At 37.7% G+C, this 14,036-nt stretch overlaps 1 protein-coding gene across 5 annotated transcripts in view; it reads right to left on the bottom strand.

Annotated features, from left to right (window-relative positions):
* SLIT2 (slit guidance ligand 2) overlaps nucleotides 1-14,036 on the bottom strand; it is a 383,800-nt gene that overhangs the window by 76,131 nt on the left and 293,633 nt on the right. For 4 of the 5 annotated variants that reach the window (XM_033856893.2, XM_019928425.3, XM_073805113.1 and 1 more), the window contains 5 exons: nucleotides 13,913-13,936; nucleotides 10,245-10,395; nucleotides 7,262-7,336; nucleotides 5,540-5,683; nucleotides 1,452-1,595 (listed from right to left, as the gene is read on the bottom strand). In XM_033856893.2, the coding sequence (XP_033712784.1) occupies nucleotides 1,452-1,595; nucleotides 5,540-5,683; nucleotides 7,262-7,336; nucleotides 10,245-10,395; nucleotides 13,913-13,936 (538 nt within the window). The remainder of the gene's footprint in view (nucleotides 1-1,451; nucleotides 1,596-5,539; nucleotides 5,684-7,261; nucleotides 7,337-10,244; nucleotides 10,396-13,912; nucleotides 13,937-14,036) is intronic. The other variant, XM_019928427.3, reaches the window with a different exon arrangement.

The raw sequence follows: 14,036 nt of genomic DNA, 5'->3' as shown, positions 1-14,036 counted from the left end.
ATTCCTTCTTAGTCTTTGTATTCACCCCACCCCCAATTCATGCTCAATCACACACAACATATGGGATGCGTTCTTTGACTGAAATATCTATGTTTGGAACTTAAAAAATAAGAACAATATTTTCATATAAGAATTCTTCAAATCATTTCATATGAAAAATAAAGTGAAGGTGGCAATTCAGGGTTTAGGCAGTGAATCCTGATAGCTATCTCATTTAGAGACAATTTAGACTTGTCAGAGATCTGACTTACTGTCAAACTTCCCTACACTGATAATGCAGTAATTTAATATAAAGATGAAGGCTGATTACCTTATATTATTGAGTTTAACCTGACAACAGCTATTTCATTAATTTGTCATTTCAAGATTTCCATCTCTTATTTGCTCCAGAGAATAGGTTTCCCATCTGAACTGACAGCTGAGTTGATTAAATGCCAGTTATAAAAATGAACTTACTTCTACAAATCTCAATACTTTTGGCATCTCACCACTTCAGCACAAACCTATTGACAATCCCATTATTTATAAACATGCCATCTTTAATATGCACAAATTAGTCACTTGATGGAAAATGTCACATTTTATGTGGAAAGAGGATTAAGTACCTTACTGATGGATGGATGCTTCCCTCAAATTATTTCTTCAGGGACTTGAGCTACGTTGAACATGATTTTTTTCCTTCTAACTACCTTTTCAGTTAAATTAGTATTTTTAGATGCCACCATTACCAGGAAGCCATATCAGTTATAAGGTTTATCATTTCAAACACTGCTTTTTAAATACTGACATACAAGGGGCCTGAAACACTTGGAAAGTTTGTTTGTTTTCTGACACTTTCTGAGTTCTATCTGTAGACCTACAAATATTCTTTATTCTCCAACCGTCCACATAAAATGTGCTCTTGGATAGGCTCAGCCTATTTCTTTAATACCTTCTTAATATCACAGTAAATGCCCTCTGGTGAGCTTTTATTGTTGGTCTGGTCATCCTAATATAACTCCTGTCATTGTGAATGATCCTTTTGAGTACAGTTTGTTGGCAGTAACCCTATCAACTCTGTTTTTATAATACTTATATTGTGAAGACTCCAATGTGAGAGCACTGGGAAAAACAAATCTACATTTCTTTTATTTGTAAAAGAATAAAATAATTCTCAATCAAATTATAAGATTATCATTTATAAATTAAGCCACATCACATTGTTATAAAAACAAATGACTGAAAAATACCATGATTTTTGTTAAATTTTAATATAGGATACTAGGCAATGTTTTTAGAAAAATTAAAATAAGTTTAACATGAACAAATTTGTCCTTTTTAAGAAAAGTCTAAGTCTTTGATCTCATTTTTATGAAATGCTTAGTAATACATTAAAATCTTATCAATAAAAGTAACAAATATAATACACTGGCTCAATTAATACATAAATGAAGACTATTTTTCATACTTACAGAGTAGATAAAGAATGGAGAGTATCAAAAGCCCCTGGTGCGATTGTAGTAATTTGATTATCATATAAAGAAAGCAAACGCACAGAACTGAGTCCTGTGAAACTGTCGTTCCCTACGCAGCTTATACGATTACTTCTCAACATCCTGAGGGAAAAAAATACAACATCATTAAGGAGATAAACTATCAGGCAATCGATTTTGCCTATCTTAAGACCGAAACAACCCCTCTTTGCAAATGTGTAGCATTCATCCCTGCTTTCTGAATGTTCTCCTGTCACTAGGAATTGCTGTAGATATGTACAAGTCATCCACTGGTATCCCTGGGAGATTCATTTCAGGACCTCCCGCGGATACCAAAATCTGTGGCCCTCCATATCCACGGGTTCTGCATTAACCGCGGATGCTTGAATCTGCAGATGCAGAACACGTGGATATGGAGGGCCGACTGTACGAAGAACCTTGTGCTAGAATAAAGTGCTTAGAGTTGTCAGTGACAACATTCAGTTACAAAAACTCATGAGCCTCAGCCCCAGCTTACGACCCCATCTAGGGAGGGCAGAATGTTTTCCTTTAATGATACAATTATGTTTGCACTATTACCTAATGTCCTAATTCACCTACAGCTCTCTAAGCCCTTGAAGCCCCATGATTTATATATTCTAAGAAGCATTACATTTGCTGCTGAAGAGAAAGGAGGCAAAAAAGAAAAGAATCAATAGCCACAGAAAATGAAGAATTGAGGGCATCTCAGGGACTCACAGCCAAGTCAATGTCAACACGGGCTGGAGGAGGCAAACCTGACAGAGCTTCCACAAAGCCTGAACAAATTATTTGTTTTGAGTTTAGACTTAAAAGGAGGCAATACTTAAGAGATCCCAGTTGTTCACAATAAAATTCCTCTTGAAAAAAATTCTGACCATTTTTTCTTTAGTCATTGCCATTAACAGGATTAACACTTTTGTCATTTCTTCATCACTGCTAAAATTTTAGCTGTTTCTCGATTCTTTTCCCAAAATGTTTATTTGTGGGGCTTAGAAAAGGAATGAAAAGCTTCTTAAACTCCCATGTAAAGATGAACAGTTGCCATAAATTTTATTCAGAATTTCTGAAAAGTTAATATTTTCCTTAATGCTTCTAGACATGGGTTGATCACCCTGATAGAAGACTGCAAAAAGAACACCAAAGCATTCCTTTAAAATTCTAGATTGTCCTATAATAAATAAGAAATATCAGCTGTTGCATTCTGCTAAGTCGCAGACAACAAGAAAGGATAATGCCCTCCTTATCAAGGCATCGTTTTATGTTAGGAAACAAATGCACAACAGAAAAGTAGTCCTATCAGTACTATCCTTTGTCATAAATAGTAAAGAACATTTGGTCTTAATCTTGTTGGAGTCACGGACTCCTGGGAAAAGTCGAAAAAAGCTTTGCTTTCCGTCACTGGAAAAATCCACAAGCACACATATGTACCACATTTTGCCTGCAACGTCGGGGGTTCAAAGACCCACTGAAATATGTACATGTACGAACTAAGAGGTTTACTAGTCCTAAAGGGTTGAGAAGTCTACAGGCTGTGAGGAGGGTCTTGTCAAAATCTTTATAGCTCCAAGCTGAAAGAGACCACTTAAAGCAATAGCTATGTCCCAATAAACCCACAGAAGAACTGTTAATACTCCTAGCTTGGTCTAAATGATCTGTTTTGCTGCTTGAGGTACAGTGGGATTAAGTAGAGAGTCAGTGGGTGTCTGTCTCAGGTGCCAAAACACAAGAGGCACAAAAACATTGCTAGAAATATAACAAAGGAGAAGGCTGAATTTAGAGAATTGTCTCACAGAGAGTCCTGTGACTGGACGTAGCCAGAAAAGAATACTTTGATAAACTCTTTGGAGTGGTGCTATGGACAGAACTGTGTCCCCCTAAAATTCGTATCCTTAAGCCCTAACCCCCAGTATGACTGTATTTGGAGACAGGGCCTTTAGGGAGGTAGTTAAGGTGAAATGAGGCCCTAAGGGTGGGGCCCTAATCTGATAGGACTGGTGTCCTTAGAGGAAGGGGCACCAGAGCTCTCTTTTCCCACACAGAGAGGAAAGGCCACGCAAGGACACAGAGAGAAGGTAGCCATCTACAAGCCAAGAAAAGAGTCCTCACCAGAAACCAACCCTCTCAGCACCTTGATCTTGGACTTCCAGCCTCCAGAACAATGACAAAACAAATTCCTGTTGCTTAAGTCACTTATCTTGTTACAGCAGCCCAAGGCTATCTAATGTAGGTAGTTACAGGCTCACCCCTCATCCTCCCCTCCCCATCCCGACTCACACGGCCCCCTTAAGGAGAAGGTTCTAGTTACAACAGTCACTTGGCTACTATTTAAGAAGGGAGACTTTTGCCTGCTGCAGGATTTATGTTTTGCTGAGTTACCTGAGGCAGCTTGGGGGAGGGGAATAGGGGCAGGAGTAGATATAACCCCTACTTATAGTATATAAGTATATCTTCTCTGTCCGCGTTCTACACTCCCAGGATCTCCTCCATAAAAAGACCAAAGGGATATTTGCATTACATTTTGCATTTCGAAGGGACTCCTAGTTAGCCCATGGGAGCGGTCAGCAGGTGGCAGGTTGGCTGTGTTGGATGGTTCGGCTCCAGGCTACCCCAGGAAGCTCTCCTTTCATGGGCAGGGGCTTTTTTGAGTAGGATATGAATTGGGGATGCTGCTGGCTGGGGAAATGCCTTCTCCCTCTACATCTGATAAAGGGCAGGCAATGAACTTCCTTGGCTCTCAGTTACCCTGGGCACGAGGGCTCTTGGTGGCTGCATGGGGCAGGGTGAGGGTTTGGGGGAGACAGTAGAGCTTGCAATTCCCAAGGGCGTGTCTTGGTTACAAATAATTTCCTTCGTGTCTTCCAAAGGCTTCAGAGTTTCGTTGGTGTCTCTTCCAATGTTTAGGCCACCACTTTTGTCAAACATAATTTTATGCTTTATAGATTATGAAAAATACGCATACACACAGAAGAAAATTCAAGTAACTCAAAGTGTTGTCCTTACTCGTCAAGTCAAGCCCCATCTTCCTTGGCCAACAACCTTCTGGAAACACATAGGATTTCTTTTTCCCAACCTCCCTACCACTGAGTAAGTAGGCATACACTTAGCATATTTTCTTTGAAATAGACAGTAAAAGATATACCACCAGCCAGTTTCTCTCTTTTTCACTAAGACCTTGCAGGGGCAGATGAAGGCAGTCTCCAGCTAGGCTTATTCTGCTGCAGGTGTTGGAGTGGGTTCTGAAGCTAGCGACCTTGGGCCAAGAGAGAGTATTAGGTGGAGGTATTTGAGGAAAAGGAAAGAGAATGATTGTTCTAAGGAAGAACAGAGGAGCCAGATCTGTACAAGCACTGGAGCAAAGATAATCTTTTTTGTTGAAGATTCAACAGCCAGGAGAGGTTCTTTTGATCATTTGCAAGCGGCATACTGAAGTCAGAGGTATCAGAGTCAAGGACTGTTTTTTTTTTTAAATAAATTAATTTATTTTATTTATTTATTTTTGGCTGCGTTGGGTCTTTGTAGCTGCGTGGGCTTTCTCTGGCTGCAGTAAGCAGGGCCTACTCTTGGTTGCAGTGTGCAGTTTTCTCATTGCGGTGGCTTCCCTTGTTGCAGAGCTTGTGCTCTAGGCGTGTGGGCTTCTGCAGTTGTGGCACGCAGGCTCAGTAGTTGTGGCGCACGGGCTTAGTTGCTCCGTGCACGGCCTGTGCGATCTTCCCAGACCGGGGCTCGAACCCATGTCCCCTGCATTGGTAGGCGGATTCTTAACCACTGTGCCACAAGGGAAGCCCCAGGGACGTTTGCCTCTACAAAATGTGCATGTGCGTGTGTGTGTGTGTGTGTGTGTGTGTGTGTGATAGAGAGAAAGAGAGAGAGAGAGAGATACAGACAGAGAGAGAGACAGATACAGAGACAGATCTAGAGAGACAGAGACAGAGCAGACATCGGGGGGGATGAGGAAAAGCAGGAGCTATTCCCCCTCCCAGGAATATAATGACCTGGGAATTACAATCCTGTCGTAGAAGAATCACAATGCAAATAAGAATACTTACAAAGTTTTGAGGCTTTCCAATCCCTTGAACATCTTATGCTGAACATTTTCCAAACGATTACTCGTGAGAAGTATTTCGTTTACGCCAGCTGCGCCTTCAAATGCTCCCTCTTCAATGTCTGTGATCTTATTGTTGCTAAAATTTCTAAATAAAAATGGTTGAAACAAATATTTGAAACAATTTCTTTCTAACAACGAGGGCACTCGTTGATGTCTGATCATTTTCTTCTACTGAATGAACGTCTTCCACAAAAACTCTAAGCTCTTCACTGCCTGGCATTCCCAAGGCTCTGAAAAGTCACCACTTCCTGATTCCATCAAGCCAAAGTGATAATAATACAAAGGAGAAATATCTATGCTGAAAAGTACCAGCCTGATCAATGATCTGCCAGGGCCCCCAGGGATATAAAACTCTTGAGGTCAGGTACTAAGTTGTGTAAACTTTTATGTTTGCCGCCACACTTACTAAGAAACTTTTCAAAGAAGTGCCTGATTAAAACTGTTGAATGAATTAATGACTCAAAGAAGACAACTGGATAGAGAAAAGAAGGAAAGACTATGTTTGCATTTAGATAGCATCAGAAATGTATCTGAATCTGAGATTGTTCCCAGTTAAACTTCTCATGTAATAATATGTCAAAACAACCAACTTAACTGCCAGTATTTTGTATCATACAAAATACTAAGGCTTGCCCAGAGGGCAAGAACATCCAGTTGAGGTAACATCTTCCTATAGGTTCTCTCTCTTTCTCAAGGCTCACTCCAAGACCAGGGATGCCCACAGAACAAGGATCATTTTTAGGTACCATTTTATTCCTTTCAGAACACTGCACATAGCAGCTGCTGAATAAATATGTATTGAATTGAAAAGCATCTTAGAGCTAAAAAGAAAAAGCAGTTAACGTCAGTGAAAAAGGAGGACAGTTAAGAACTTAGAAACTCTTTGGGAGGCAGTGTAATATGTGGGTCAAGTGCACAGGAAGTGCTTTCAGTCTGCTCTGCCACTTATAGCCTATGTGACTGTGGACCAGTTACATATATGAAAGCACAAATATCACAGAACTATGCTTCTTTCCTTCTCCTGATGTTTCCTGTTGTGTGGAGGGTGCTCCATGGACCCTCATTCTTGGCCTCTGTCCTGTCCCTCTTTCCATCCACCTTGGGTGGGGGAGGGTTACTGTCAGAGTGTTGCTGAAACTGCTGAGCTTATAAACTTATTTTAAAATATGAGTTGCGGACATGTAGTAACACAAATGAGCTATCAAGTCAGTTTACCAATCATTAATTTTGACTTTCTTCTAATGTAAGTTTAATGAAGCAAAAAGTCAAACAGTTGACATGAATGTGCTGAAAGAGAAATAACAGCATGGTTTGGGGAACAGTAAAGGAAGTTACAAAACATTACTGAACTCATCTCTAATGCACTTAGTTTGCTGGATTCCTGCTGTGGCCACATAACAAACTAGCTGTCTGAGTTAAGGTAAGATGCTAGGGTTCTGCTACAGAAAACATGGTTGCCATCACTGGAATACATAGGAAAGAGCCAATTACTTAGGTTCCTCTCAGAGTTTACCCTAAATTCATGTCACAGGTAGTCACTGTATAGACATGTCTCTGAATCTTTTGTATTTTCCAATTTCCTACGAAATCTAAATAAAACTGCAAAGGTATAAGAAAACACAGCACTACAGATATTTAAAAAGATGGTTAATATATGGCTTACATTTTACGTAATTGAGGAAGTTTCTTGAAGATGCCTGTAGCTTCCAACACTGTAAATTCATTATTATTGAGGCGTCTAGGGAAAACAGAAACAGAAAAGTTTCATTCCCAACAGTCAAGAAGAGATTAAATTTTATTTCTCGTACAGAATTATAACATTATTTAATGAATATCCTAAAGCAAAATATAGGACACATATCACAGAAAATTTATGGGAAGTACAGATCTTTTCCAATTTATCCCATATTTTAATGACCAAAATAAAACATATTAAGAAGCACGTAGTGAAGAAAACCAATCATCGAAATTCAAAACCAACTCTCATTCAGTAATCTGTAGAACAAAGTTTCTCAAACTTTTTTTCCCACTATTACCCCTGCCTCCAAAAGCACTTTAGGATATTTTATTTCTAGTCACTTCTCCATAAATATGTATCAACAGCTTTACTGACATACAGTTTACACACCACACAACGTACCCTTTTAAAGTGTACAATTCGGTGGTTTTTAAAATATTCACCAGCTTGTGCAACCGTCTTTGCTTCCTAATTCCAGAACATACTCATCATCCAAAAAAGAAACCCCATATCCATTAGCAGTCATTCTCAGTCTGCTGCCCCCCACTGCCTCAATCCCTGGCAACCACTAATTTACCTGCTGTCTCTGTGGATTTGCCTATTCTGAATATTTCTTATAAATGGGATCACACAAAATGTGGCCTTTTGTGTCTGTTTTTCTCACGTGGCATAATATTTACAAGGTTCTTCCATGTTTAGCATAGGTTAGTACTTCATTCTGTTTTATGGCCAAATTACATTCCATTGTGTGGACATACCACATGTGTTTATCCATTCAACAGCTGATGGATATTTGAGTTGCTTTCACTTCTTAATCATTATAAATAATGCTGCTAGGACACCGGCATACAAGATTTTGTATGGCTGTATGTTTTCAATTCTCTTGGTTATGTCCATTGATGTGAAATTGCTGTGTCACGTGGTAAATCTATGTTTAACTCCTTGAGGAAGAGCCCAACTCAAAAGTTTCTCAAAAGTGCTGCATTGTTTTACCTTCCCACAAGCAATGTATGAGGGGCCCAATTTCTCTCACCTATTACTGTCTTTTTAAAAAGCCATTCCACTGGATGTGAAGTGCTTTCTCGTTATGTTTTTTTGTTTTTCCTCATTACGGTTTTGATTTGCGTTATCTTCATGCCTAATGATACTGAGTACTTTTTTTTTTTTTGTGGTACGCGGGCCTCTCACTGTTGTGGCCCCTCCCGCTGCGGAGCACAGGCTCTGGACGCACAGGCTCAGCGGCCATGGCTCACGGGACCAGCGTCTCCGCGGCGCAGCATGTGGGATCTTCCCGGACCGGGGCACGAACCCACATCCCCTGCATCGGCAGGCGGACTCTCAACCACTGTGCCGCCAGGGAAGCCCGATACTGGGTATTTTTTCATGTGCTTATTGCTCATTTGTATATCTCTTTGGAGAAATGTCCATACAAATAATTTGACCACTTTTTAACTGGGTAAGGTACATTTTAATTGTTGGGTTGTAAGAGCTCCTTATGTATTCTGGATATGAGTCCCTGAGCAGATATTTAGATATTTAGATATATTTAGATATCTATATATTTAGCCAATATTTAGATATATGTTTTACAAATATTTTCTTCCCAGTACTGAGTTTTAAAGGTATAATTAAAAAAAAAACTTAATTTCTTAAAACACACACAACTTTTGCTGAAAGATGAATTAGATATGAATTTCTAAATTCTTGAGTGACAAGTAAACTTATTTAAAGTGTTATCATGCTGGAAGATAAAATTTGAATTATTGTTTGTGGTATTATTGGAAATAAATGTAACTCCCTACATGATAGTAAATAGAGAGTTCATGGCTTTTACTGCATGGTCTCCATGCATTTCTAAAGTCCTGGACCTATGAAATAGCTTCATGAACTAACAGAAATTTTAAAAAGCATCATTATAACCACTAGGTAGTGAGTTTCTGCCATCTTTTTGAAAGCATTATATTATTTTTAATTATTCAAATTGCTTAAAATTCATTAAGTAACAGGCATGAGTATAGGCACTGTGGGAGATAAACTATAAAACACAATCTCTGTCATCAGGGGCTATAATCTAGTTGAAGACAAGAGAATTATACATGCACAAAAAGACAACCAACTTTGCAAAGCAGTTAATGAAAAATACCAGATGGTGCTAGACATAAACATTGCTAAGATGCTCTAAAAATGATGAGGTTTCACTAGGTTTTTTTTGGAGTTTTAGAAACACTAACATTAAATGTCATACTTTTATAAATAAAGTCAGTGAAGGCCAACATACATGGGCACAGAATCTATAAATGATTCAAACATATTTTAGACCCTCGTATGTGTTAGGCCCTATGTTAGTGTTATAAATACAGATCTGATTACACTCTGTCTTTTTAGCTTTTCCTGCTATGATATCCATTGTTCAGAAAAAAACCATCCTTTGTGCTTCATACTTGGTAAACATTGAATCCTTCCACTTGTGAGTCAGTGAAGTAGCACAGCTGATAAAAAATGACTCTGATTGAATTCATAATTAACACAGATTCAAAATGGTGACTCCAAACTATTTTATTTGGTTGCTGAAAAGACTACATTAAAAATCTATTAAGTGCTTAGAAATGGGTTTGGACATAAGTAATATCCAAGAAATAAATATCAAATGAATGTATTATTATTAGCACTACTAAGTGCTAACTGAATTTTTGAGAGGTGAGTTAATTTCTGTAGTTGTATCTTGGGCCAGAAAGATGAAGTAAGAAAACCTCTAATACATATACTTGTACAAAGAAGAGTTATGCCAATGTGTGTCAATTAAAATTAATGTAATTATTGAGAATGAAAGGGCAAGACAAAAATCCCAATGCTTTGATGCTTTCATTCCTTCCCTCCCAAATAGGATTTTGTTGGGAGATGAACTTACAGCTCTGCAGTGTACTGGGGAATGTGGTCTGGGATTTTGGCGAGTTTTTGATTGGAGCAATCTACTGTGGTCCCTTCACAGCGGCACTTTTCAGGGCAAGCCAGATCGGCAAAGCAGTCCCCACTTAATTTTGATCGATAATCTTCTGTACCTATTGAGGATTCAAGCCAGAAAAGAAGATACTGAGTCTGAAGGTTAGAATATTTGTTTATTTGTAGGAAGAAAAAAGTAAGATAACTATAGATTATGCAGCAGGGAGACAACTTGGGGAATTTTGGTCAATGGATGTCAGGAGAGGGTTAAAACAAGGGCTTGGAATTTGCTGGAAAAAAGAGTAACCAGATTCACAGGACAGGAAAACATTAACAGAGTTGAGCTTTTCACAGCTGTACTTTCTGCTGATCCAGTTATGAGCCATTCTAGACTATTTGACAGCTAATCACACAATGGCTACTAGTCGTGAAAAAGTTTATTTTTTCTCTGAGTCAAGAATTTAAAATGTATCCAGTAATAAACATATGCCTAGATATCATTTTCAATTAGGGCTTTCAAGGCAAATAGATGGACTCAGGTTTTAAAATTTTCTATGGTCTTTTATTATTCTCTCCCTCTCACATAATCTTCAGAAATGCTTAAAAAGCCCTCTTTTGTTCATTTTGATTTTATAAAAAGAAACAAGTAAATCCTGATTTAAGCCTCAGCAGCTTGTCATGCTGTAGAAAGCTGCGTGACGTTCCATGGTGCTTGACGGAACCATGTTTTACTCATACCTGGCAACCACATGGTTAGATCAAGCACAACAGAAAATCTCGCTACATAACCACTACACCATCCACTAGGCCAAAGGTAAGACCAAGAGGAAAGATGAAGGGAAGCAGGAGAAAAGCTACAGACGTTCTGGAAACGTAATACTGTTTACATGACATGCATTCTCCCCGCAGAATGTTTATGACCATAGTAAGAGTATTACTACCGAAGATTCCCTGGAAACACAAAGAAGGGGCTATACTGAAAGGTGCCTCCAACGTTCCTCAGAACTGCAGAATGGAAACAACAGCTTTCGGGAAAAAACATCCAGGAAGAAGTTGAAGGTGCGCTACAAGGACAACAGAGAGGCTCAAAAGATCTGTGGTTTCTTCTTGGAAAAAAAAAAAAGGTGCAAAAGAGTGAGACTAAAAGAAGATACATCAGGATTGAAAAGGGAGGATATCATGTTTCAGATCAGACACTTTTACTTACAGCCAAAATGGTGAATTCCTGCAAAAGTAAAGATCACCGAGAAGGAAAGAAAGACAGTAAACCCAGTTAAGATTCACATACACGTATATAAACTCACTCAGGTCTCTTCCTTCCTCCCTTACTGTGGCAATTATCGGGGAATGGCCTGGTGTGACAAGAATCGTCATGCTTTGTAAACTTTCATAATCATTTTTTGAAGCACAGCAGTACAGGAAAAGCAATGGCATACAAGATGCACAGCACAAATTAAGTTCTTGTCAATTCCTCTAAAAAAATGAAGTCTCCACAAGATAAATTTTCTTTGAGTGCTCACTGTAATCTCTAGATGCTATCCAGAATGGTGGTAGGCAAGTAGACATGTAAAATGAAGTGAAAAACTAATCGTGAGATCTTCAAGGACTATCACCGGAACACTTGGATTAAACCTTAGGTTGTAGCTTACATGCTTCATAATGATCTTTCCAACTTATAAATAATGTCACTTAATTGAAATGGAATCAGGATCTCGGAAGAAGTTTGCAAAGCTGAATATAACAGTTTCATTACATTTGCCAATTAATGTTGTGGCATTTATTGAGGATCTGTTGTATTGTAGTTTAAGCTTTCATTTAAAAAGTGAAATAAGGAAATACAGGGAACAAAGTCTAAGTGACAGATACACGAGGTATTTTACATTGAAAATAATCTGCATTCAATGCAATGGTAATGCTTATTTTATGGTTGCTCTTTAGGCAAGCTCATATTTTAATTAAAATCTGGAAAAAAAAAGGGAGAAGAGGCCCAAAGAATTCTTCTGAGTCCTGACTTCTATAATTATTTGTTTAAATCATGTAAATTGAATGACCAGAAATTGACAATTAAGCCATGATATCTGACATAAAAGTTTTGGGTTTTTTTTTTTTTCCCCAAACCTATTTTGGCTGCTGTTAATAAGAGGACAAAAATATATCAGAATTTATGAAAACAACCTGACTTTTGTTCCTTATTTGGTGAATTTGAAATATTAATTTCTAAATTATTGATAAAGCATATTTAAATGTGACAGATTGAATAATTTGATAATTATATTCACTTCTCTAATTTGGGGATTTAAGTAATATCGATGTTTTATCCTATAGGGGTTCTGTTTTTCAAAATGGCTTTTTCTGGGTAATAGCTATCAGATGACTTTCTACTTAATAATTGGGTAAAAACACTGAATTTTAAAGATTGCCAATGAAGGCCAATCAACTGTTCTTTTCAACATGTTACTTCTTATGCAGCCAGTGTAATATATATATTACTGATCATTCAAGTCAAAATGTGTAATGAAACAAAATCTGTTAGATGCATACAATTATTCATATTATAATTCAACAATGGCAAGCAACGCATATCTCCTTAAAATAGAGACCAAACCCAGAGTTCTTCTTCAGAAAATAAGTACGTTTTTTCATACTAACACCTTATAAATATTTTTTTAATTTATAACTATTAAGATATATTAGAGTCTAGAATATACCCAGGATATTGTAAATGTAGCCAATGAACTACTAACATGTATTTTTATATAATGGTTTAAAACAAACAAGTCAAGAGGCATTTTACACAATTGGCAGGCAAGGAAAAAATAAGTAAAGAAACATATTTCAAAGAGCTAGTTCTAGAATCATCAGCCTTGATAGTGTTAAGGTTGCAGTGGTAAAACATTTCAATTATTTTTCTAAGAAACATTCCATTCATCTGCCTAAGTTATCCAAGGCACTTGGTGCCCATGAACTTCTGATGCTTTCAGGATGGATGTCAATATTGTTTTCGTGGAGTTATACTGTGACTCCAGGGATGTAAGAATTTTAAATCACAAGCAAAGTCCAACTGCACATAAATCAGCAGGAAGTTGCTGCTTTGGTATAAAAAGTGAAGCAACAGCAAGCAAAGTAAAGCAAAAAGTAAGGGATACTTTTTTAGTATAAAAAATCTCTATAAAAAAGTAAATTTCATGATGGAAAACACAGTTGTGTGTTTGAGACTGATTTCATGTAGAACTAGTTCTTTGACAACAGAAAGGTCTCTGTCTTTAAAACCAGCTTAAGATGCTATATTTTAAAAACAGGTTGAAAGGGCAGATATACAACATAAGGAGAGAAAATTATTTAAGTAGAAAGCCATAGATTGAAACATTTTAGCTACTGTGAGAAATTTCAGATAATGTGCCAAAGTGAGAGAGAGAGAAAAAGGTGGGAGTTTAATAGTAATATGTTTAACATCAGAAGCTGCATGCAAAGGTCAGGTTTTCAGGAAACAGCTACAAGTGATCTATGCAGAAGGAAATATAGCTACAGAGTACCCACTGGATTTTCCAAAGCATGCATATCAAAGTTTTAGAAGCTACATTTTATAAGGTGAGGAAAAGGTGTCTGCAGTTAGTCCTACTACCGAGCAAAACCTACCTGGAATGAAATACTGTTCTTTAGCTAAATAAAAAAAGAGAAAAAAAATAGAAGATGCACCTGAATGTCAGCAAGCAGAGATATGAGTTATATTAGATTAAGAATGGACTAAAGTTACTATAGA

The sequence above is a fragment of the Tursiops truncatus genome, chromosome 5, assembly GCF_011762595.2.
Source record: "Tursiops truncatus isolate mTurTru1 chromosome 5, mTurTru1.mat.Y, whole genome shotgun sequence".
Lineage (NCBI taxonomy): Eukaryota > Metazoa > Chordata > Mammalia > Artiodactyla > Delphinidae > Tursiops > Tursiops truncatus.
This window is presented reverse-complemented; position numbering and strand designations above follow the sequence as displayed.